We start from the raw sequence: 22,197 nt of genomic DNA, 5'->3' as shown, positions 1-22,197 counted from the left end.
TCACCAAGGGTCAGCACATGAACCCAACTTTCCTAAGGTTGTGCGATGCATGTTTATGGCCAATTTTCATTTACAACTCAATGGTGTTGGTTATCAGACCATCAGGTACGGTTTAGGTCACTTTCTTGGGGAGGTCAGGTCAAGGTCAGGTAAAAAAAGGTCAAATTTCAAAGTTGATAGTTTTGCATAAATTGGGTATTGATTCGATGCAGCTCGTCACGGGGAGTATAATGGTGGTCTTTGTTTTGCGCTACGACGTCTAGAATTCCTAAAAATTGAATTTGAAAATTTGACGTGATCAATTTTGAACAGTTTTTCGCTATAACTTGGCCAAAAAAGAGGTATCGATGATCGATCTCAAATTTAGTATGTGGACAGGAGGGGGAAGGGGCTACCACATAGGTATATTCCGATTTTGTCGAAATTAAAAAAAAACTTTTTGGATTTTTCGGCTAAAATATTCAAAAAAAAAATTTGATTCGATGCAATCCGAGATAGCAGTTTTGTAGCCCTGTCTATTCTGCACCTTTTATGTCGAGCCATTTTTCTGTATCTCTAAAGCTGTAGTTCTGACAGCTCTTCCCGCGAAGCTTTTTTTGGGTGGAAAATGGCAGAAATGACGTCACTCTGACCGTGACGTCATTAGCGGCCAACCTATCATAGCATTTGGAAAAAATTTGGTCACAATGTGCAAAAGCTATTCATGGGAGGGTACTGAAAGTTTGGTGACGATCGGCGCAGCGGTTCTGGAGATATATTGAAAAAAACTAAAGGCGGGGCAACCCCCCCCCCACCGCCTGGAAGGTTAAGCTGCAGCTGCCCACTTTGCGAAACCGCCCCTGAATGTGACGCCTCCCCTTCACCGTACATAGCATGCCTGATGTTTGAGTGTGTTCCCATTCATAAGCAGAGCATTTCACCTTTCTGCGTATAACGCGCCACACTGGGGGGGGGGGGGGCGGGGGGGCTCTTCATGTCGCCCCCCCCCCTCCTAACTCCGAAACCACTGGGCTGATCGTCAAAATTCAAACGGCGTCTGATAGCCTCGGAAAAACTGTTGAACGAAATCTAATGTCATTGACCTCGAGGTCACCGATGACGTCTCAGGTCAGGTCAAAGTAAAAATTATTAGCATTTTGGCTTGTTCACCTTTTGGGCTCTGGCCGCCGTCTTACAAGTCAGATCAGGCTCATTTTTGGTTTACACACTCGTGAACAGATGCTTTAGATACCCTGAGGGTACCAAACTTGTACTTTGATTTTAAATTTTTTATATATAATTTTCAAAATTTTCAATATTTTGACAATCCCAGATAGCAGTTTGATAGCGCAGTCTATTCTTAGTCCTCTCATGCGAAGAAATTGGATCTAGCTTAAAAACTGAGCTCTTGGGAGCGATTGCCGTGGTTCAATGTTTTGCGTCGAAATCGGCCGAACATGACGTCACTCTGATGTCATTTCCGGCCGACCTATGGTAGCTACGAAGTTCATATTTTGACGCAATCAAAATGGGTGAACCGATCGGGACGAAAGTGGGTCCGTTCGACTCGTCTCCGGCGAGGTAAACTTTTGGTGCTGGCCTCGGTTCGCTCCGTGCTTCGTGGCACACGATATATTTCGCTTCAAAGTTTCGGTGACACGAATTTTTTTGTCAAGGCTGCAGGTCAACCCGAGGTCACGGACAAAGCCACACTGGCGGGACACATCGGTAACACCTTGAACCATTTTTCAGGGGGGTCACCGTCTGCGAGGGGTGAAGGCTGCACGTGCTGGGGGCGGAAAACCGTTTTGACCTGAGGTCCTCTGGCTCAAAGAAATTTTGAGCTATCAACTTCAAAATCGGTTCAATCGTAGTCCCAGGCAAGACCTCCAAAATAGTGTTCATTTGGTTCAGCTAAACTCTGTGGTGCATGAGCTATGCACGTGCAAGCCGATTGTACCCCTTCATACGTTGCCACGCCTGCAGGGTAAACGACAGCTCTAACTGGTTCAAAACTTACAGGTCATAAGAAGAATGCATTGAGTCATGACATTCCGGCGAGATAATATCCGAGGGGTGCAAGCTGCGCGTGCGGGGGGCGGTTAACGGTTTTGACGATGGATCCTCTGATCACGGGAAACGTCGAGCTAGCGACACAAAAGTCGGTACACTGATAGAACTAGACACACGCTACAGTATGTTATGAAAATGATTGCACTGGGGTGCCTGGGACATGAACTATGCACGTGCAGTTAATTCATATCTTCCTGTAGGTAGATATCCATACCAATCTCACGTGTTTCCAAACATTTTTGGGATGTTTCGGCTGGTTTCAGGTTCAGTCGGTTCAGTCCAAGCTGCTCAGTCAGCTCAGTCTGGGTTTCGGTGGTTTGGCCCGGTGTGTGCCCTCAGTACCGTTCCTCCAATTCTGGCCCAAGGCAACGCAAGAGCGCTGCCGGCATCTAGTCTTAGGTGACATACATATATCCAATTTCCAAGATAAGCATTTCATACATAGGTAATGTTACTGTCATCAATCGCTGAAAGTTTCAAAGCGATCATTAAGCCGTTGTGCTCTGGCGAGCATTATGACGTTTTCTGAAGGGAAGTCACGTGACGTGACGTGGTGACCTGACCTGAAAATAGCTGGGTCTGAGATTTTAACAACATGTGGAAAAGACGAATAATAAGGTGTACCAAAAACCGGTGCCAGGTGCCGCGTTTTATAAAGATATTCGCGAAGACCGTAAGGGGGTGTTCAAACACCTCCCCAGCAAGGCGCTGGTGTTGCCGCCGCTACCGCTACCGCCCCCTGATGGGATGCTACTGTTTAGTCGAGAGCCGCCCTCCAGCAAAGCACCGCCTCTAAATGTGATGCTGCCCCTGGACAACTTGTCGCTTCCCAATTGCGGTGCCGTCTATTCACAGCAATGCCGCCCCATGAGCACACTGCACAGTGCCGCCCATTGCCTTAGAGCCTCCTTTCGGCACAGTGCCGCCCCTCGATGTGTTTCCTCTCAGCATTGTGCTGCTTCTCACAAAAATTCCTCGTCTCCGCACAATGCTAAACCCCACCTCAATGCCTCCCATCGATGGGATGTCACCAATTAGTCAAGAGCCGCCGTCTGAGACAGTGCCGCTGCCGCCCCTCAGCACAATGACGCCTATTTCTGGTGATGCCGCCCCTCGGCACAGTGCCGCTTCCTTATGTCATGCCGACCCTTCATCACAGTTGCCCCCTCAAAATCAGGGCGGAATCCTATCTGAACTCTGAGAGCGAACGACATGCATAAGCAATTCAATTGCGCATCTTTTGCTTGCGGAAGGTCGCAACCGGGATCAAAACTAGGATGACTTGATGTGTTGCATAGATGGAACTTTGTGCCGAGCTGGGAGGGCCCGAGCTCTCCAAATTCGACGCCGGCTTGGCTTTGGAGCCGCAACAGACCGCGGAGGTCAAGGTCACCGCTAGGGATTCGATGCAGCTTGTCACGGCGAGTCTAATGGTGGTCTTTGTTTTGCCGTACGTGCAGCGGCGTATTTAGAAAATCGCGAAGTGGGGGGCCAAGGGTTTGGAGGGCGCCACCTCACCCAAGGAGGGCGCCATACGGTCGCGAGATAAAAAATCGCTCAGTGAGGGTTGGGGGGTTGGGAGGCGTTTTTTACCATGCCACCAGTTTTTTTTTTTTTGCGTAACCTCGTATAGGTCGTGCTGCATTGATTTTGCATCGTGTGTATTCTTTATACTCCAGGTCACAAAAGGTCAAGTGTTCTTGAAATGCTGCGCCGAAGGCGCGCGAAATTTTTGAAAACAACCTTTTCCTCCGCTTTTTAGGCACGCCTTTTATACGATCACTGTTCAAAGCTCCTCTCGCTCTTTTACCAAATTTGAAGGTGTAAAAAATACCTAAGGTTTGGTCGGGCCGCTGCCACACAAACTGTACAGAAAGCTTGGCTCATGGGTGTCGATGTATAAAAGTTTATTGGCGGTGGCATATCTACGCACCAGATCACCGTATCGGATTGATACCGGAGCGCGAGATGCGTAAACATCATCCAAATTACCTCAGACCAGCCTTCATAGCCTTCTCACAGATGCATACAGTGTACCCACATAACCAGTTTCAATCACCGAAACTTCAGATGCCTGCTGTTGCGCCCGAACCTGTTGACAATACTTAATCGTAATCCATATAGATGCCATGATGCACGTAAAGTAGGATCAATACGTTAAGACCAAAGACGTGTTTTATGCATCGTAGAGCGTAGATAGTTTTGGTAGGTATAGATACTTCATTCATTGTGCTGAATGCACGTTCATTTGTGGCAGTTTTCACAGGCAAGACATCAACTATGTGCAATAGAACGACTAAGTTGAAAAACATGCCAAAGGAGTAAATAAATGATAGGAGGGCAGCGATCAACGGATGTTGCCAATAGGTAGAAGGGCTGCGATCCACAGGAGGGCACTAATAGGTAGAAGAGTCCCGATCAACATCCCGAGTTTCGACAGTAGGGCACCGATAGGTAGGAAGTTGGCGAGCAGCAGGAGGGCGCCAATGGATAGAAGGGCAGCGATCAACAGGAGGGCACCAATAGGTAGGAGGGCGCCGATCAACAATTAACAGGAGGGCGCCACCAGGTAAGAGGGTGGCGAGGAACAGGAGAGCACCAATAGGAGGGTGGCGATCAACAAGAGGTCGCCAATAGGTGGGAGGGCGGTCATCAACTGGAAGTCGCCAATGAGCGGAAGGGTGACGATTAAAATGGGGGTGGCAATGGTGAGGAGGGCGCCTTTGCTCAAGAGGATGACACGAACAGGAGGGCGTCTGTGCGGAGGGCGCTGGTCAACAGGAAGGTGCCAGTGGATAGGAGGGCGGTGATCAACAGGAGGGTGCCAGTGGTTAGGAGGGCGGCGATCTACACGAGGGCGCCAATAGGAGAAGGGCCCCGATTAACATTCAACAGGAAGGACTAGGGAACCAATAGGTAGGAGGGCGGCACTGAACAAGAGGGTGCCAAAAGGGAGAAAGGCGGCCTTCAAAATTTCACATGAGGGCTCAATAGGTAGGAGAGCGCCAATAATTATGAGGACGCCGATCAGCAGAAGGGCGGCAATGTGTAGCAGGGTGGCGACCTACAGGAGGGCGCCTTCGGGTGAGAGGGCGCTTATTTACAGGACAGCGGCTTACATAGGCGACCACCGTTACGCTTAGAGAGCTACAGCCTACAAATGTGGTTGGAGGGCGCCCGAGGGAGCCCTCCAACCGTATTTGGAGGGCGTATTTGGAATGGGCGTCCTCCGAGGGCGCCCTCCATCCGTATTTTCCCTGTAAACACATTCGCGATTGGAGGGCGCCTTCCAGTCGCGATTGTTTTTCGATTCGATTATATCACAATTGCATTTGCGATTGGAGGGCGCCTTCGGCGCCCCCCAATCGCAAAGGGCGCCTTCGGCGCCCAAGGGGGGGGGGGCATGGCCCAGTGGCCCCCCCCTGCCTACGCCCCTGGGTACGTGGTCTAGAAGGGCTAAAAATTGAGTTTGAAAATTTGACGTCATCAATTTTGAACAGTTTTTTTTCACTATGACTTGGCCAAAAAAGAGCTTCGATCTCAAATTTGGGATGTGGATAGAAGGTGGCAGGGACTATCACATATATTCCGTTTTTTCGAAATTAAAAAAAAACTTAATGATTTTTTGCTATTATATTCAAAAAATTGATTTCTTTATGTTTGGGGGTCAAAATCCAAAAAGTCAAAAAATCCGAGATAGCAGTTTTATAACCCTGTTAATTCTACACCTTTCATGTCAAAAACATTTTTTCTGTGTCTCTAAAGCTGTAGGCGAGACTGACAGCTCTTCCCGCAAAACCTTTTTTGGGTCGAAGATGGCAAAAATGACGTCACTTGACGTCATTAGCGGCCAGCCTATCAAAGCCTTTGGAAAAAAATTGGTGACAATGTGTAAAAGCTTTTCCCGGGAGGGTGGGTACTGAAAGTTTGGTGACGATCGGCGCAGTGGTTCTGGAGATACCTATATCGAAAAAAACTAAAGGGGGGAATGTCCCCCGCCACCGCCTGGAAGGTTAATCTGGTAATCTTTGCGGAAATCCAACCAGCGCAGCGAAATAATTTTACGACAATGTTCTAACCTAGACACTCAGCTTGTTTTTGGTCCATCTGTGTGAAATTCAAAACCATGACGCCTTATATTACGCTGTATGTGTCTCCAGCTAACTTTTTTCTGAATTTTCCCGAAGACGCGTGGCTTACCTTATACATATTGTTGTTAAGCGTTACCGTGACGCTAACTTTTCAGGCGCGCTCTTTTAGTTACATTTTGTCATTGTAAGCTGTGGTCATGTGATTAAGCTCACGTGCCATGCCTTCGACGGTGTACTCCGACTGCGTCTGGCTGGGTTAGAACGTCGATGAGAGCGGCGGCACGCACTGGCCGCCTGTTGGCGCCACTGGGCCGCGTTGTGTAGGCCGCCTGTCACCGCGTGACTGTGCTGTCTGCCGGCACCTCCAGGCTGCAGCGAGACGTGCAGCAGGGCCTGTATGACGCCGTACTGCACGTCGGAGACTTCGCCTACGACATGGACTCGGACAACGCCCAGGTGGGCGACGAGTTCATGCGTCAGCTGCAGCCGATCGCCGGCTACCTGCCCTACATGACCTGCCCGGGCAACCACGAGCAGCGCTAGTGAGTGCGCGGACCGGGCCCTGGCGGCCGCGCGGCAGCTCCCCCGGCCCGAGCGCCGCCCGGCTGACTCCCCGGCTGACACCCCGGCTGACTCACCAGCTGACACCCTGGCTGACACCCCGGCTGACACAGAGACCTGACACCCTGGCTGACTTTTCCGGCTGACTCAGAGACCCCGGCTGACACCCTGGCTGACACCCCGGCTGACTCCACGACTGACACAGAGACCTGACACCCTGGCTGACTCTTCCGGCTGACTCAGAGACCCCGGCTGACACCCTGGCTGACTCCACGGCTGACTCAGAGACCCCGTCTGACTCCCAGGCTGACTCAGAGACCCCGGCTGACACCCTGGCTGACTGACACCCCGGCTGACTCCCCGGCTGACTCCACGGCTGACACAGAGACCCCGGCTGACATAGAGACCCCGGCTGACACCCCCGGCTGACACAGAGACCCCGGCTGACTCCCCGGCTGACTCCACGGCTGACACAGAGACCCCGGCTGACATAGAGACCCCGGTTGACACCCCCGGCTGACACAGAGACCCCGGCTGACACCACGGCTGACTCAGAGACCCGGGCTGACACAGAGACCCTGGCTGACACCCCCGACTGACACAGAGACCCCGGCTGACACCCTGGCTGACACCCCGGCTGACTCCACGACTGACACAGAGACCCCGGCTGACACAGAGACCCCGGCTGACACCCTGGCTGACACCCCGGCTGACTCAAAGACCGTGACTGACTGAGCAAAGCAGCCACCGTTCAGAAATACTCGAGACACGCCCTGTCCCGGCGCAGTCCCGACTAGCTGGGGCTCGTGGATGACTCGTTTGTTCTACTTTTGGCTGGGGTCGTCAGTCCGATAGCAACTCTGTGGCATACCAATTCCAAGACAATTAGTATTGAATTGGGTATCCCCAAACAATAAACATGTATCTTAAATTCTAGGATTTTTTAATTTGTTTATATTTTCTCAATATTCTTACTTGATGCTTGAATCCGTTTGAAGTATTTTTCTTGATTCTGGTTGGTATTTGGCTGGCTTCGCTTCGGTTTCCCTTGATCTGAAGTTGACTTCACTGGATCTGGAGATCTTATAGCCAGGACTTTTTAACGTATTTTTCACAATTCCCTAGAGCTCTTGCATTGTCATATGCTTAGTATTTTTGTGTGCTAGGGTCTGTTCAGGGATGCACTGTCCATGGCTCCGCTGGCCTGCCGCGTCTCTGTACGATGAGTAGCCAGCAGCCCTGCTGTGTCGAAATCGCCCGACGCGCAGCTCCAGCCGGAGTGCCTCAGACCGGTCTCAACCCGCCCCATGCTTCAGCAACTTCTCCAACTACAAGAACCGCTTCACCATGCCGCGCGACGGCGACAACATGTTCTACAGCTTCGACATGGGCCCGGTGCACTTCGTGTCGGTGTCCTCGGAGTACTACTACTACCTCAACTACGGGCTGAAGATGGCCGGCAACCAGTACCGCTGGCTGCAGCGCGACCTCGCGGTGAGCAGACCGGCTGGCGTCCCTTCAGTCCGGTGTCCCTGACCGACCGACCGGTGTCCCTTCAGTCCGGTGTCCCTGACCGACCGACCGACCGGTGTCCCTTCTGTCCGGTGTCCCTGTCCGACCGACCGGTGTCCCTTCAGTCCGGTGTCCCTGACCGACCGACCGACCGGTATCCCTTCAGTCCGGTGTCCCTGACCGACCGACCGACCGGTATCCCTTCAGTCCGGTGTCCCTGACCGACCGACCGACCGGTATCCCTTCAGTCCGGTGTCCCTGTCCGACCGACCGGTATCCCTTCAGTCCGGTACCCCTGACCAACCGACCGGTGTCCCTTCAGTCCGGTGTCCCTGTCCGACCGACCGGTATCCCTTCAGTCCGGTACCCCTGACCGACCGACCGGTGTCCCTTCAGTCCGGTGTCCCTGACCGACCGACCGGTATCCCTTCAGTCCGGTGTCCCTGACCGACCGACCGGTATCCCTTCAGTCCGGTGTCCCTGACCGACCGACCGGTATCCCTTCTGTTCGGTGTCTGTGACCGACCGACCGGCGTCCGACCGACAGGTGTCCCTTTACAGGGTGTAACGAAATTATCCGGACATCTATTTTTCGCTATATCTGCTCGCACAGTTTCTTTTTTAATGTTAGAAGCTGGAAAATTGGATGAATGCATACCTCTTGTATCTGCTCTCAACTCAGCAGTGACCTGACCATGCGAAATGACTCTTGCTCTGAGTAAGAGTCAAGTCGCCGACGGGCTCATTTGATAGTTTTCGTTTAAGGCAATGGAGAGAAGGGAGTAGTCTCTCGTTTCGCAGTAAGGCTACGTGTTGGTGGCATGGTGGCATGAACCAGAAGCTAGTCTGTCAGCAGCTGGACATCAGCAGCAGCCAGTAGCACATCTGCCTGAGGCGTAATAGGCTGGGACTTGGTGGCAGACTCAGCCCGGCCTCGATCGCAAAGGGCGCCCTTTGCCAAGTGGTGAGGAGAGTTGTTAAGATAGCGACAAGAAAACGGCGCCAGTCGATCCGCAGACTGACTCGAATTCTTACCAAGGCAGATAATAAGAGGTCCCACGTCATGATTCACCGTTACCCGCCCTTTAGCTTGGTTTTACTGCCCTTCAAACTGAAAAAGACAATGAAATTGACGGGAAAACAACCAGTCCACCACCTTTGGCCTCAGGCCAGAGCGTGTCCACTGGTCGAAGGAAGACATGAATGAGGTGGCCTGGTCGGATGGGAAGCTGTTCGAGCTGCGATATTTGTTGAGCCGTCAAATCGGCCGGGTCGTGCCGGCCGTCGTCGGCGTCAAACATCCGGCCCAAATCCAGACCTGGAGCATGTTCAGCTGCTGTGTAATATTCAAGCTGTTCGTGACGCCACAGAAAACCACTATCAGTGAGTGACGAGTATTACCGGCGCAACATCTTGGTTAGCGATTGGTTGGAGTCACTCAACCAGACGGCACAGGGGCTCGGTTTCTGAACGTGTACTGATGCCTAATTCAAGCCGCGCAGTCTTCATGCGGGGCTGTACACCACTTCAGGTCCCTAGCAGAATGAGCAGTGATGCCGAGAGGACCTATTTTTCTTCTGGGCTAACGGGCTATGGCTTGGAAATAGCTCCCATCACAATTCCATCGATATCTTATGGACTATTGTCCATCAGGAGATGAATGGGGGGGGGGGGGGGACACCCGCCACCAGCGCCGCCCAACTGTGGGCACAGGTTAGTAAGGCGCTGCTCTACATGAAACCCACTGTGCTGGAAAACCAGTGACTGGAATGCTCCAAAAATTTGTACGAACTATTATGAAAGGTGGCTAATGGCTATATAATAATTCAAAAGGGAAAATATCAGATTGTCTTGCTTCTTAGCCCGCGAGTTGCTGGGGGGGGGGGGAGAGTGGAGGCGTTAAACGCCCTCACTTTTTTCGCCGCGCTATAGCATAAAAACGGCGCGCCGCAGGCTTGCCAAAATCTGGCTACCTGTCGGGAATTGATTGAAGTATATTGTGACAAAGTTAAAAAAAATCGGTCCGAAATTTTTTGAGATATCGAGGTTTTAGTGACGTCATGTTTTCTGAGTTTTCGACCAAAAACAGCATATACTTACTTACTTACTTACTTAAGATGCACGGAAAATTTTGAGAGGCCCAAGGCCTGTAGTGTCCGCTCCAGTCGAGTTCGTGTTTGACAGTGTTACTGTTCGTATGGTAGGGGCGGGGTGAAGTGGAGGTGTCTCCAGTGAGTGTCGAGCCGGTTCTTGAACGAGTTTAGAGAGTCGGCGTCTACGACGGATGATGGTAGGCTGTTCCAGTCGTTAATGACTGACTGCGAACGCGTTTCGACGGATGCGGGTGACGGCATGGGGCTTCGCAAGACGCCAGGAGTGTCCTCTTGTATCTCTGGTCGTTACTCGGTTGAAGAACTCCTCCGGATTCAGGTCCAGTCTCCCATGCAGCACATTGTAGACAGCGATCATGTCGCCGCGTCGACGTCGGTAGTGGAGGGAAGGCAGCTTCATAGACTTCAGTCTTTCCTGGTACGGTAGGTGACGTACTTCCTGGACCAGCTTAGTCGCTCGGCGCTGGACTCGTTCGATGAGGAGCTGATCCGCTCGATTGAATGGCCCCCAGACAATGTTACCGTACTCCAGGAGCGGTCGCACAAGCGTCTTGAACAGGATTGGCAGGGTCATCTTGTCCAGCAGGCTGAATGACCGTCTTATCACGGCCATCACTCGAGATGCCTTGTTGACCGCTGCCGCTGCTTGCCTCCTAAACTTCAGCTCCGCGTCAACAATCACTCCTAGGTCCTTTTCCTCTGTCGCCGTCTGCAGGACTTCACCGTTCAAAAGGTAGTCGTGCCGGTGGACGTGACGACCGACGTGGAGGACCCTGCACTTCGTGTCGTTGAATTGCAGTTGCCAATCCTCACCCCACTGTGTCACAGCGTCCAGGTTCGCTTGGAGAGCCCGCGCGTCCTCATGGTCACCGACGACCTGGTACAATTTGCTGTCGTCGGCAAAGACCTTGACACCGCAGCTTAGGACATTTGGCAGGTCGTTAACATATAGGACAAACAATGTAGGTGCCAACACGGATCCTTGCGGGACTCCACTTGGGACTGAGGTCCATTCCGAGCAGGAACTGCCGATCGTAACCCGCTGCTTTCGCCCCGTCAGGAAGGCCTCTATCCATCGTAGCAGCTTCCCACGGATTCCATGTGCAGCCACCTTGTGGAGAAGCCTGCGGATTGATACAGTGTTGAAAGCCTTGGCCAGATCAAGATAAATGATGTCCATGGGGTCACCACGTTCTGCAGCACGGCTCCAGTCCTCTGCTGAGAGTAGCAGTTGCGTGACGCAGGACCTGCCCGGCCGGAATCCATGCTGGGCTTCAGTAATCAGGCCGTCTGCCTGCAGGTGCTCCATCAGCCTGTCCCTGATGATGGCTTCCAGCACCTTGCAGGGCACTGGCGTCAGGCTGACTGGTCGGTAATTGCTGGGGTCGTCCTTGCTGCCCTTCTTGTAAATGGGGACCACGTTGGCCGACGTCCAGTCCTCTGGAAGGATCCCTGTATCGAGCGACTCTCGGTACATGGCTGCTAGTTGAGCTGATATTGAGTCTCTCGTCTCGTGGAGTACCCTTGGATGAATGCTGTCAGGTCCAGCGGCTGAGGAGGTCTTGATCTGGGCGAGCTTCTGTTTTACCAGGTCCTCTGAGATGTCAACGTCCTCTACTACTGGTCCCCTGTACGCGTCCCCGGCGTGCGGCATCGGCCGAAGGTCATCCTCGATGCAGACCGAGCTGAAGAATGCGTTCAGCACCGCGGTCTTCTCTTCGTCGTTTGCTGTAAGCTGACCCGACTCTGTGCGGAGGTTCTCAACGCCGGCCCTGCTCTTGGTTCTTGAGGCCGAGTACCGCCAGAACGCCTTTGGGTTTGCCTTCAGGTCAGCCGCCAGCTTCCTCTCCAGTTCCTTCCTTAGATTGCGGGTGAGCCGTCTCAGGTCGTTGCTACATCGCTTGTAACGTGCAAGGCAGATGTCGTCCATGGATTGGGTGTACTGGATCCACAACTTCCGCTTCAGCTTTTTCAATCGCATAGCTTCCCTGTCCATATAGATATTGCGTCTCTTATTAGTTGGGCAAGACCTGGGGATACACTGAGTCGTCAGAAGATCCAACGTCCTTTTGAAGTACTCGTATCTGGTGCGCGGGTCCGGAGGATCGGGCACTTCCCAGACAGTCTCCCTGATCCGATCATTCAGGAGCGCATAGTTCCCTTTGTTGAGGTTCAGCCGGGGCTCCCTTGGTTCGCTTCCCTGGTCACAGTGCACGGTCTCAAACCTCAGTACCACATGGTCGCTGTGTCCTATGGGTGGGTGGTAGACAAGGTTTTTGACTAGCCCCTTCTCGTTACTCAGGATAATGTCCAATCCGCTAGACCTGTTGCCTTCCCTGTATCGTGTGTCCCTGGTGACATGTTGTGTGAAGCCACAGTCTTGCAGCCCTTCCATAAATTGGTGTGTATGATGGCCCTCAGGGGCAGTGGAGTAGTTGTGAGTCCAGTCGATTTGGGGGTAGTTGATGTCCCCAGCAATCAACACTTGGGTGTTTCTGTCAGATGTGCAGCTAGTGATGAGCTCCAGTAACTCAGACGTAGAAGACGGTCCGTGGGCAGATGGGCTACGGTAAATACATCCAATGAGGAGGCGATTTGGGTTTCGCAGAGGGATCTCCAGCCACAGATGCTCGATTTGATTGCAGCCTGGGAAAGAGCGCTTGGTAGTCCTGATGGAAGTTTTGACGAATATGCCAATCCCTCTGTACCCACTGCTGCCAAGGTTCTCCTTTCCTGGATCAAAGTTCAAGTAAAGATTATATCCCAGAATAGCAAGGACTGCAGGTGAAATGGGGTGAACCTGTGCCTTTGGAATTATCTCTGTCAAGAGGATTATGTCTGGCTCATCGTTTACCAGGGCCATACAGAGGTCATCCCGTTTGTTAATAAATTGGTCTATGTTTGTGTAGAGGACCTTGAGTTTGCTTGACCTCTGCCTTACTTCCTTATCTAGTCAATGCTGGTTGGGTGCCCCAGCGCCTGGCGCAATGGGCTCAGTGGAAGGTTCCGCTCTTGTCTGGGATGCCGCCAGCTGAGCGGTGTTAGTTGGCAGCCTGGTCTCAGTCCTATTCCTTGGGACTCCTGCATCTGGTCCGCTTGCTGGGGGATGTGTGCTCACAGGTCTGGAGTGACGTCTTTCAACTGGGACTGGGACAATCCTGCCTTGTCTAATGGGGATGTGCTCCTCCCCAGATGCTTTTCTCCTGACCAGTTTTTGCCTCAGAGCGCGTGCTTTCTCTCGTTCTTGCCAGGTCAGGTCCGGGGTGATGTACACATTGCCCCACTCCACGGTTGTTCTTAGGGTGGCTGCTGACCTCAGGATGTTTGTTCTGTCTTCCATGGTGGCAAGGGTCACCAGCAGCAGTCTAGGCTTGTCCTCTGTCTTCTTTCCGATGCGGAATGAGTTTGTACATTTCACGACCAGCTTCATCCCCTCTTTTATCATGCTTACAAACTTCACCTCATCACTTTTCTTGTCTGGTTGGGCTGTGGTGTCTGTTTCAGGCAGGTTATGTACAATGACATTCATTTTGCGCATTTGCACATTCATTTTCTTTGTCCTGCAGCTCGTCTAGAACCCCCGCAATCTCTTCCCTGTTTCTTTGTACTGGCACTGTCACCTGTGGCAGCTTGCTTATCTTCTCTGTCACTTCCTTCACAACTTCTGTGCTTATCCCCTTTAGAGCCTCTGCATATGTTTGCTGCTTCGCTTTGTCTTCGGTTGTAACAGCGTCCATCTTGTCCAACACCTTGCACTGGACTGCAAACATTTTCTCCTGGTTCCTCACAGACTCCAAGATTGTTGCAGAGTTGTGCCGCATGATGTTCTCTAGCTTATCCATTCTTTGATCAATTCGGGCAAGATCGTCCTTGGTTGTGTTTGATGCCATGGGTTGCGTCTTATCATGCAGCCATTTCGTACAGTTTGTGCAGAGCCACACCAGTGTGCCATGCCACTTGTTCAGTGCAGACAATGCACCCTTTGACAAGCCTTGGCATTTGCTGTGGTACCATCCAGAACACTTTTCACATTCAACAGCTCCTTCACCGTCTTTGACCTCCTTGTTGCATACCGTCTTTCCTGGACCACCCCTGCAAACTGTTAGTCTCCTCGGGTCCTCCCCATCTTGATCTGCGTCGAAACGCGACCCCGACCCCGGGTCAGGGCTCGTGTTGTTGGACCGAGTCCCCCACGGTCTGTAGGCATCACTATCCAGCCTCCTTATTTCAGGGGTTTTGTTCCCATTCAGTTCCAGTGATGAGCTTGAGCTACCATCCCTCGTCTCCCCGGGGCCCCGGTTGGGTTCCAGTGGGACTTGGCCCCCCTCCACTGTCTCAGCCCCCGGGGGCTTCTTATCATTTCTAATTTTCTTACCTCTAGTTTCCTGTTTGGTCACGCCTGATTCATTCGCACCGCCGTCATGCACTTGATTATCCGTATTATACGTGCTGCTCAGAGATTCAGACGTATCACTCACAGTTTGCGGTGTTTGCGGCATATTCGGTGTGCCGGACGCCGCCTGGGACGCCGCAGTCGCCCGGCGTTCAGTGTTGGCGTTGGTATTCGTCGTCAGACTGGATACAGCTTCACTTTCGCGAATTTCGCTTGACGCAGCCTTTTTCAGTGGAGGTGACCTTGTTAGTCTCATGATGGCCTGTTATTGATTGTCGATGTAGCTTCTTTCAGCTAGGTGTTGAGATACGTGTGTAAAGTGTTGAGAAATGTGTCTGCGGGAGCTCGACTGGACACGTCCACCCCGGTCGAAAGCGCGACGCAGAATGTTCAAGAAATCATATAAAATCACAGAATAGACATACAGACATGTCGTAGACGCCATTAGACTCTCAATACCATGAACAATCAAATGGCCATCTTTGATTTTTGATTATCGTTCCGCATTGTCCAAAATCTTGACTTGAATCTTGGCATTTTCTCGTGACTTCTTCACGACCATGATATATGCATTTCTTAAATTGAAGTTTTTGAACCAAACACGTACATCTATGATAAAATGAATGTCACCATCCTGTTCTACGTCCAAAATTACCCATAAAACATGTGTCACAGGCTGCGAATATCAGTTTTGATTTTTGGGGATATGTGCCTACCCGGTTGACCTGACCTTGACCCTGACCTATGCTTGACTGACCCCTACATGGATCTGACACTCTTGTAGGTCTTATATGAAGGATTGTGCACCGTTTTGACAGAGTTTATGACGAGAGGCACCCATTGCGAAATCCTGAAGTCCATGCTACTGAAAGCCTGATTTCAGATGTTTGACCTGACCTTGACCCGACCTGTGGCCTCAAAATTCAACTTTAATGGACTCATCTGAAGCGTCTCGTCGCGTTCTTTCTTTTGCCGCCTCGTGCGTTTCGCTGCGCCTATTGGTTCTCGAGTTATCGGCTGGGGGCGTATAACGCCCTCCCCCCCCCCCCCCAGCAAACGGTGGGTGGCGAAATACCCCAGGCTGGGCATATTTTAACATACTGACTGCGTCCCATTTTGGGACGCAGCCCCCTGCCTTTGGGACGTAGCACTCGCGAAATTTGGACCACTGCGTCCCACACTGAAATGTCACGGTTTCAGCGGAAAAGTGCAAGCAATAATAATTAGCATGCCTCGGTCTTTTACTATGCAACAGACTCCATAAGAGCCCCACACCGGCTTTTTAGTGTCCCTTGTCGGCCTTTGAGTGCCCTTTGCCGGCTTCTCAGGGCCTATTGGCGACCTCTGAGGGCTACTTGCCGGCCTCTGAGGGCCCTTACCGGCCTACAGGGACCAGCAGCTCTAAGGGTTCCACACACGCCTGCGATGACCCCCCTAAACCAGTGGTTGAAGGCCCCCACAACGGCGCCTGCGAGGGCCCTCACCGGCGGCTGTGAATGCCCCACACCGGTGCCTAGCTGAGGGCCCAACACTGCCACCTCTGAGTGCAACCGGCACCCCTGAATGAGGTCCCGAAACCAGTGCTTCTTAAGACCATATATCGGCGGCTCTGGGGGCTCAACGCCGGAGCCGCATCGGACGGCCACTCACCGGTGACTTTCGAGGGCCCCACACCGACGACTCTGAGGGCCCCACTGGCGTCTGAGTGTACCTTGCTGGTCTCTAAGGACTCCACAGGGCTCCCGAAGGCACCGCAGACTTCTTGAGAGCCCCTTGTCGGTCTCTGAGAGCCCCTGTCGGCCTGTAAAGGGTTCGAGCCAGCAGCTCTAAGGGTCCCACACCGGACTGTGACAACCCCACACTGCAGTGTCTCTGAGGGCCCACAACGGCAACTGTGGTCCAGGACCCTCACCGGCGCCTCTGAGGGCCCACAGCGGCACCTCTGGGGGCCCGCACCAATGCCTCTGAGAGCATCACACCGGTACCTGTGAGGGCCCACACCAGTGCCTCCAAAGGCTTCATAACCGGCGGCCCTGAGGGCCCTACGCGGGTGATTTTGAGGGGCGTACCGAAGGCACCACACAATCCCTTAGTCTCGCTGAGCTTCTATCCCAATCCCATACCGGCTTCTATCCCAATTCCGGCTCAACTAATTATCAGCCCCCCTCCCCCCTCCATGGGTCAGCAGCGCCGCGCCGGTGTCGGGGGCCAGCGCCATCGGGGCGGCAGTCGGCCACGCGCACTCAGTGGTTAGCGCTTAGCGCCGGCGGCTAGCGCACGCCCGGTGTGCTATCGGCCGTGAGCCGCTCCAAAACGGCTGCAGTAACTGGTCGATATAGGTAGTAAGCAGATACAGAGATGCAGGTGGATAAGGTATGTGCCCTTTCCGATCGAAGCATGTGCCCTATGCCACCTTTGGGACGCAGTAAAAAATCCTTAAAATATGCCCTGACCCCAGCAACTGCCGGGTTAATTACAGCGCGAAGAAAGATGTCCGGATAATATCGTTACACCCTGTAGTCCGGTGTCCCTGTCCGACCGACTGGTATCCGACCGAACGGTGTCCGTTCAGTCCTGTGCCCCTGTCCGACCGAACGGTGCCCTTCAGTCCGATGTCCCCGTCCGACCGGCCGGCTGGTGCCCCTGTCCGGCCGGCTGGTGCCCCTGTCCGACCGGCTGGTGCCCCTGTCCGTCCGGCCTGGTTCCTCTCCGACCGGCCGACCACCGCCCGACCGGCCGGTGCTACTAGATCCAGGCTCACACAACCAAACATTGCTGTCGTTGTTACGTGTCTCTATGAGCTGGCATTGTCGGTAGTTGTGACTTATTCATGATCGAACATGTGCTACATCACACCTCAAAGTTTCGATGTGGGATTACGGGTACACTTTTCCAATGCAGCACCTAAAAGACATCTAATAAACGAGGACGCTCTTTGTGTATCGTCATACACCTCAATCCAGCAATTATCATCATCATTTATTTCTTAAGACTTCCACTGATAATTGGCTTTTTGAGTCTATAAGTCTATACTACTATACTATTTATAGTCTATATTATAGCGTCATATACAAGATCACAAAACCGCTAAAAAGGCGAACGACTCACCAATACACAAACCAAACGCTTCAACTGACATGCACTCGCTGATAAAAGCATTTAGTTTTCCCCACTATAAATCATAAAAAGACCTAAAAGAAGACCAAAAAAGCAGACAAAAAGTCATAAAGAAGACCTAAAAGTAAACCAAAATGCTATTAAAAACATCACAATTCTCATAAGACACCATCTACTCCGCTGTCACACCAGCGATCCATTTTCTTGCCCTTTTCCGACATATCGCAACCGTCCTGGCGTCTTTGACCTGCGACGGGGCCGAGTTCCACTGTTTCACTGCCCGGCATGTGAAAAAGCGCTTGGCGTGCTCACTTCGCACGAGTGGTAGCTGCAGATTTGCTGCCTGGACAGCAAGGGTATTCCTTTCAGTCACATCAGTGCGATATACGAGACATTCACGCAGGCTGACCGGGGAGTGAGGGGAGTTTAACCCTATTACTGGTGGATAATGATGTAAATAATAAACCAATTAATACAAATCAAATATATTCAAACATAGACCTCTTTACACCAGAGGTCTATGTGTACAGAGGTCTATGATTCAAAATACACAAAGCTTTCGGCTTAAACAGCCTTGATCACTGTGAGTTGTGACAATGTATAATCGGTACAACACAAATATTCGCAGTAACCGTCTAAGAATTCTTGAAAATAATGAATCGCGTGTTTCTTGTTTTACTAGCCAACTGCCGATTTTGCTGCCATCGATGACCAAGTAATGAATCCGTTTCTACTGTTGAATGTGTCCCGTGTGATAATATGAGCCGCTTCCAGGATCTTTCTCGTAGATTTCTTCATGTTCTTTTCTAATATTTTCGTATTTTCCCAATCAGGTAAGTGGTTGCATTGTTCTATGTGTAGCACTATCGCGTTTGAAGTACGATGGAATTTTACGTCGCTTTTATGCTCTTTTAAACGAACATTAACCCCCCTTCCCGTTTCTCCAACATAAGTTCTTTGGCACCCCTTGCACGGTATTTCATAAACTACACTTTTGGCAACATTTATGTCTTCTCTACTTTCTTTATGTTTGACTATTTCTTGAATTTTCTTTCCCGTCACAGTGGCTATTTGTATGTCTGACTTTTCGAGTGTTCTTGATATGATGTCGATGTTCTTCGAGTTTGGCACTGAAATCCACCTTCGTTTTTTGTTCGCTTTTCGTTTTCTTGCAGTGTTCGTGTCATCATCTTGTGGTTGGTTTGCATGTCGTTCGTGTCTTCTGTTAACTTCATCGCTTTGCTGTTCGTTCGTTTCTTGCTCGTGTCTCTTGTTTTGCTCCTTTCTTCGATTTTTGATTTTTTTTCCGCCTTTTCTTTTTGTTTAATATTTAAAAATCCTCTTGGGTATTTCAGTTTTTCGAACGAAGCGTATATGTGATTGAACTCATCTTGAACAAATTCTTTGCTACAGATTCTTAAAGCTCTTAAAAAGAACCCAATCACGATTCCACTTTTTGTTCATGAAGCGGCTCATATTATCCTGGAAGCGGCTCATATTATCACACGGGACACATTCAACAGTAGAAACGGATTCATTACTTGGTCATCGATGGCAGCAAAATCGGCAGTTGGCTAGTAAAACAAGAAACACGCGATTCATTATTTTCAAGAATTCTTAGACGGTTACTGCGAATATTTGTGTTGTACCGATTATACATTGTCACAACTCACAGTGATCAAGGCTGTTTAAGCCGAAAGCTTTGTGCATTTTGAATATATTTGATTTGTATTAATTGGTTTATTATTTACATCATTATCCAATCTGTCATGGATACTCAACATTACTGGTGGGCTTTCTGGACTACGTTAACACTACGTTAACTGGTGGGGGGGGGGGATTCGGCCCCCCTTGATATCTCGAAAACTAAATGTCCGAATTTAATGGGACGAACGCCATTCGATTGCTCTCATTGTGAACTTTCAGACTCGCTATTAAAAGTAGAAAAAGTTCAAAATTGGGAGTCCTGGAAGCAAAAATTGTCGATAAAAATCGTGTTTTACTTCTTATCCCTAAAAATGCTATAACTTCTTTATTTTTTGACCGATTTTGATAAAACTTCAGGGGACCCTTCTTCATGAACTGGTCTATCATATATATTCCAGCATTTTGGATATTTCAAAAATGATAGGCGGATTCAGGTAAGCTAACTTGGGATGATGTTTTGAGTTTTTGTCGTGGTATGTCATGTGTTTTATGACATGATGCATCATATATCATGTAAAATATGCAACGTGAGCACAAAATGCACGTTTTCGTTCAGCATAGGCGGATTCAGGCGTGCTAAGACGGGGAGCATTACATTGAGATTACCCCCCCCCCCCTTTCTCAGGTACCTGGGTCCGCCTATTCCAACATTTTCATTGTAGAATGACGTCACATAGTGTTTCGGTGCATACATATGACGGGGGTTGCCACTGATCACCATTACAAACCTAAGTAAGTCGCTGCTTAGCGGCAAATGTCGAAACAGTCAAAGTTAGGCCAAAACTACCCCCGAGAAGCTCGTCCTGGAGACGCCTCTGCGCAAGCTAGATACTAAGAAATTTGACACAATGTGCCCATGAATGGCAAGGAAAAATCACCCAAATTCAAGCCCCTGGCTACAGTGGTTTTCCGTCGAGAGCAAAAAAAAAAAAACTACAGGTGGGGGCCGATTCGCCCCCCCCCCCCCACCACCAGTAATAGGTTTAACCCTCGCATGTGTAGGGGGGGGTCGGATGGACCCCCCCCCCATGGTTTTTCGCGAATAACTCGCGTAAAAAGCGGCCGATCGCGACGAAACTTTCAGTACCCTCACATTGATCAATTTTACACCTACCCTGAAAATTTCATGACCCTGACCCAAATGACCTTTGACCTGTGACCTCTTTTCCGAGACCATGTTTGGCCGGAATCGCGATTCTGCGTATGTCAGCTCGCATTAGCCGCGCGTTTGCAAGCTTTTCGTGGTTTCAAACGTTCAAACATGTAATTTGATGTTACTCCCGTGGGTGTCAAGGTCACCTGAAGGTCAGGTCAGGTCATTGACCTTTGGTGACCTCGGGTGACCTCGGTTCACTTTTTCGAGTTTTACATGTTTCTAGGCTAGTTTTTGGAGCTGAATTCGAATTTAGCAACCATTTGAACATTTACGAAGTAGTTTTGGTGACTTCGTAACATGTTACGAAGCTGTCAGAGGCGGTTGACACGTACTACGAATACCCGTCACGACGCCTACTGGTTGACCTGACCTGACCTGACCCGACCTGGTCTAAATGCTTCAAGACATCATCTGTGATCAAAACTAACACGATATTCGTGATCAGCACCCCGAAAAACCCCTTAGCAGCCACTCTTTACGACTTTCTAACAGGTCCCGATTTTCCCGACTTTGGGGTCATTGACCTGACCTGGAAGGTCAACCAATGACCTAGGACCTTAAAATTGGGTATCATCGGCTTCCTCTCGTCACGGGCAACACGCTCGTTTTTTCCGCGAAGCTCTAGCTTGATCAGGGGCCAAACGGCAAGGGGGGGGTCCAACCGACCCCCCCCCCTACACATTAGAAGCTGGCAAACGCCGCACACATGCGAGGGTTAAGGTGGTGTGCATTCGAGATATATCACACTCACTAACAAGTTGATCGACGTTTGTCCACTTAAGCTCCTTCAGGAGCGATGTTACATGCGAAGATCTTCGCATGCCGAATACGACCTGTGCACAATGGTTCACAACTTTTTGTACACGAGGTCGCTGCATTTTACCGCACCCAGCCCATACGAGAATGTATATTAAATGTAGTATATTATATGTATATGCAGTATGCAGTATATTAAATGTAGTATGCAGTATATTAAATGCAGAAAAATGAGCGCCTCAAGAATCATATTCTTTACCTGTTTCGACAACCACTTTGCATATTTAGCTAGTCCACCGAGCGCAGCGTAACTGCGGCGTATCACAAGCGACACATGATCCTCAAACGTAAGACTGCTGTCGATTGCCACTCCTAAAATTTTTGCTTTGTCAGGCGACTTAATTCTGACCTCCCAAATTGCATTTCAAAGCTTGACTGATCACGCCTCTGTCTATGTTTTACAAGAACTAGATCTGTTTTTGAAGGATTTATTTTCAAACTATTGTCTGTGAACCACTGCTGTGAGTTTTCCAAGGTAGACTGAACACGAGTTGGAAGCTGCTTGTGATTTTTTTTTTTGAAGTTCAAGATGAAGAAATTGTACATCATCTGCGTACATGACAGTTTTCGTGTCCGTAAAGGATGTGAAGTCATTTGTGAAAAGTAAAAACAAAATCGGCCCTAAAAGCGACCCCTGCACCACGCCGTGACTGATCGGAAATGTCTTCTGTCCGCCCCTGA

The 22,197-nt window shown here is 50.6% G+C and overlaps 1 protein-coding gene across 1 annotated transcript in view; it reads left to right on the top strand.

Annotated features, from left to right (window-relative positions):
• The window catches only part of LOC122393847 (acid phosphatase type 7-like), a 102,847-nt gene that overhangs the window by 24,636 nt on the left and 56,014 nt on the right, over positions 1-22,197 (top strand). Inside the window, exons 5-6 of the mRNA XM_043390261.1 lie at positions 6,512-6,685; positions 8,021-8,198. Of these exons, the coding sequence (XP_043246196.1) occupies positions 6,512-6,685; positions 8,021-8,198 (352 nt within the window). The remainder of the gene's footprint in view (positions 1-6,511; positions 6,686-8,020; positions 8,199-22,197) is intronic.

This window comes from Amphibalanus amphitrite, unplaced genomic scaffold (assembly GCF_019059575.1).
Source record: "Amphibalanus amphitrite isolate SeventyFive unplaced genomic scaffold, NRLGWU_Aamphi_draft 000557F_arrow, whole genome shotgun sequence".
Classification (NCBI taxonomy): Eukaryota; Metazoa; Arthropoda; class Thecostraca; order Balanomorpha; family Balanidae; genus Amphibalanus; species Amphibalanus amphitrite.
Note: the sequence above shows the minus strand (reverse complement) of the source record. Positions and strands in the feature narration are given on the sequence as shown.